Source organism: Nematolebias whitei, chromosome 3 (assembly GCF_014905685.2).
Source record: "Nematolebias whitei isolate Nwh7 chromosome 3, NemWhi1, whole genome shotgun sequence".
NCBI lineage: Eukaryota > Metazoa > Chordata > Actinopteri > Cyprinodontiformes > Rivulidae > Nematolebias > Nematolebias whitei.
In genome coordinates this window covers 1,702,645-1,706,394 of record NC_056500.1, presented here as the reverse complement: position 1 = coordinate 1,706,394, position 3,750 = coordinate 1,702,645, and the positions used below count along the sequence as shown (strand labels likewise).

General features: G+C 38.2%; 1 protein-coding gene across 1 annotated transcript in view; it reads left to right on the top strand.

Annotated features, from left to right (window-relative positions):
• The window catches only part of LOC119430358 (microtubule-associated serine/threonine-protein kinase 2), a 106,042-nt gene that overhangs the window by 66,583 nt on the left and 35,709 nt on the right, over positions 1-3,750 (top strand). The window contains exons 11-12 of the mRNA XM_037697763.1: positions 2,193-2,260; positions 2,966-3,042. Coding sequence (XP_037553691.1) covers positions 2,193-2,260; positions 2,966-3,042 — 145 coding nt within the window. The remainder of the gene's footprint in view (positions 1-2,192; positions 2,261-2,965; positions 3,043-3,750) is intronic.

Here is a 3,750-nt window from a genome sequence, read left to right as displayed (position 1 = left end):
AAACCATTAAATCCAGTTTCAAACTATTAAATCCAGTTTCAAACCATTATATTCCGTTTCAACCTATTAAATCCAGTTTCACACCAATAAATCCAGTTTCAAACTATTAAATCCAGTTTCAAACCATAAAATCCTGTTTCAAACCATTAAATCCAGTTTCAAACCGTTAAATCCACTTTCAAATTATCAAATCCAGTTTCAAACCATTAAATCCAGTTTCAAACGATTAAATCCAGTTTCAAACCATTAAATTCAGTTTCAACCTATTAAATCCAGTTTCACACCAATAAATCCAGTTTCAAACCAGTAAATCCAGTTTCAAACTATTAAATCCAGTTTCAAACCAATAAATCCTGTTTCAAACCATTAAATCCAGTTTCAAACCATTAAATCCAGTTTCAAACCATAAAATCCAGTTTCAAACCATTAAATTCAGTTTCAAACTATTAAATCCAGTTTCACACCAATTAATCCAGTTTGAAACCATTAAATCCAGTTTCAAACTATTAAATCCAGTTTCAAACCATTAAATCCAGTTTCACACCATTAAATCCAGTTTCAAAACATTAAATCCAGTTTCAAACCATTAAATCCAGTTCAAACCGTTAAATCCAGTTTCAAATAATTAAATCATGTTTCAAACCATTAAATCCAGTTTCAAACCATAAAATCCAGTTTCAAACCATTAAATTCAGTTTCAAACCATAAAATCCAGTTTCAAACCATTAAATCCAGTTTCAAACCATAAAATCCAGTTTCAAACTATTAAATCCAGTTTCAAACCATTAAATTCAGTTTCAAACTATTAAATCCAGTTTCACACCAATAAATCCAGTTTCAAACCATTAAATCCAGTTTCAAACTATTAAATCCAGTTTCAAACCATTAAATCCAGTTTCACACCATTAAATCCAGTTTCAAAACATAAAATCCAGTTTCAAACCATTAAATCCAGTTTCAAACCGTTAAATCCAGTTTCAAACCGTTAAATCCAGTTTCAAAGTATTAAATCCTGTTTCAAACCATTAAATCCAGTTTCAAACCATAAAATCCAGTTTCAAACCATTAAATCCAGTTTCAAACCATAAAATCCAGTTTCAAACCATTAAATCCAATTTCAAACCATAACTTTCAAACTATTAAATCCAGTTTCAAACCATTAAATCCAGTTTCACACCATTAAATCCAGTTGCACACCATTAAATCCAGTTTCCAACCATTAAATCCAGTTTCCAACCATTAAATCCAGTTTCAAACCATAAAATCCAGTTTCACACCATTAAATCCAGTCTCCAACCATTAAATCCAGTTTCAAACCATTAAATCCAGTTTCCAACCATTAAATCCAGTTTCAAACCATTAAATCCAGTTTCCAACCATTAAATCCAGTTTCAAACCATTAAATCCAGTTTCCAACCATTAAATCCAGTTTCAAACCGACAGATTTAATTGACGTGAATTCAGATTCAGTTTCTTATGGGGCCAGTTTCTGCCCATGTGGACCCTCCTCAAACGTTGCACCGTGTTGTTGCTCCAGCATTGTGTGCACGAGCGGTGTAAGGTTGGGAGCATGTGCTGCGCAGTGGTGCAGAGGGCGCAGCAGGAACGAGTCAAACTCAGAATAACTCCTCACTGGAAGTCGCTGCTTGTTTCTTTTTTACTTTGTGAGAGATGTTTGAGAGTTAATCTCTGTGAACAGCGTGCCACTTGACGTGCACTGTCTTCAGCGCCTGCATTGTTATGCACAGGCACACGTGCACGCCCACGTAGCTGCTTCCACACACTGTTGTTTCTTTTCTTGGTTTCCTGGAGACGGTCGACAAGACTTCCAGGGAGAAGCAGAAAACCGAACGTGCTTCTCACCTTTATGACTTTTGTCGTGCACCTGAGAGGTTCGATCAGTGCTCTGCAGAGCTGCTCGTCACTCGATTATTTCTCCTTGATCAAACAATAAATACATATTCAACCAGCTGTCACGTATTCAGGTGACACTGAGCCCGAGCTCTGATGGAGAAGGCAGAAAATAAACCTGAATAAAGAAGCTGCTTTAATTCTGCAGCTCCTCTCTGACATGCGTGTCTCTTCTGGAGGAGCTTGATGTTCAAGACGTCCAGGCTGTGTGGGAGGAACGCTGCCTGACGTCTCTCTTGGTTTCAACACAAGCTTGTTGTAACCGGCGTGTTTCTCTGCAGAAATCGTCAGCCTGGACAGCTACGACAGCGAGGGTCCGCCCACTCCGGAGACGGACGACTCCACAGAGGTGATGCAGATGCATGCACAGACTCACCTGTTTGCACCAGCACTCATGGACACACACACCAACGCTCTGACACACCTCTGTACAAACCAGCACTCCCACAGCCGCTGCACACACATCACTTGGTGTGACGCCATGCAGAAAGAGGGACGTTAGAAATACCCTGTGTCCGTCCATCTGTCTGTCTTTGGAGCTGGATAACTTGAAAAACAAGTGAAGTGCCGGCTTCTCTTTTAGTGTCGCTGCGTGCAGGCAACAGGCACGTTCCTATGGAAAGCTGGGTTGTCATGTCAAAATCCAAGATGGCTGCTGTCATATTTATATGTAAACCAGCCACCCCGGTCCTTTTACAAAACCACACTTTCTTATTTATTGCCTAAAAGTATAGTTTCCTCAAATGACTGGGGTGTCTAAAGATTAATCTGTGGCCACCAATGCCCCCCACTGGCTCCTCCACTGCAGCTGATGGATAAAAGGGCTCCCTCTTCTTGCCGGGATCCTCCAGTCTGAGCTCAGTCAGACAAACAAAAACCTCTACCCTAACTTCTATAAGTTAAACATCTTACAGAAAAACATTTAGGTTTCCTTCATTCTCTGTTCAGTTCCTGTCCAGACAAACACTCAACTGTTCTAACCCCTCAGTGATGGGGGCCATGGGCACCCCTCGTGTGTTTTTGAACTTGTTTTTCTTCTCTTGGGTGTTGGCAGGGTAAAGGCAGGTCCATGAAGCCCCCCAGTGAAGAAGACTTTCAGACCATAAAGCTGATCAGTAACGGAGCCTACGGGTAAGGAAGGAATGTTGACCTCACTGATGATTTAAAAACTAAATCATCCTGGATCAAACTTGAGACCTTTGGAGCCTTTAACCTGATTCAGTCCTTGAAGATATTACATCATGTTACATCATGTTACATCATGTTACATCATGTTACATCATGTTACACCATGTTACACCATGTTACATCATGTTACATCATGTTACATCATGTTACATCATGTTGCATCATGTTGCATCATGTTACACCCTGTTACATCATGTTACATCATGTTACATCATGTTACACCATGTTACATCATATTACATCATGTTACATCATGTTACATCATGTTACACCACGTTACATCATGTTACACCATGTTACATCATGTTACACCATGTTACATCATGTTACACCATGTTACATCATGTTACACCATGTTACATCATGTTACATCATGTTACATCATGTTACACCATGTTACATCATTTTACATTATTTCACATTTTTAAATCATATTACATCATTTTACACCATTTTACATCTTGTTACATCATATTTACTCATTTTACATCATGTTACATCATATTTATTCACTTTACATCATGTTATATCATATTTATTCACTTTACATCATGTTATATCATATTTATTCACTTTACATCATGTTATATCATATTTATTCACTTTACATCATGTTACATCATATTTATTCACTTTACATCATGTTACATC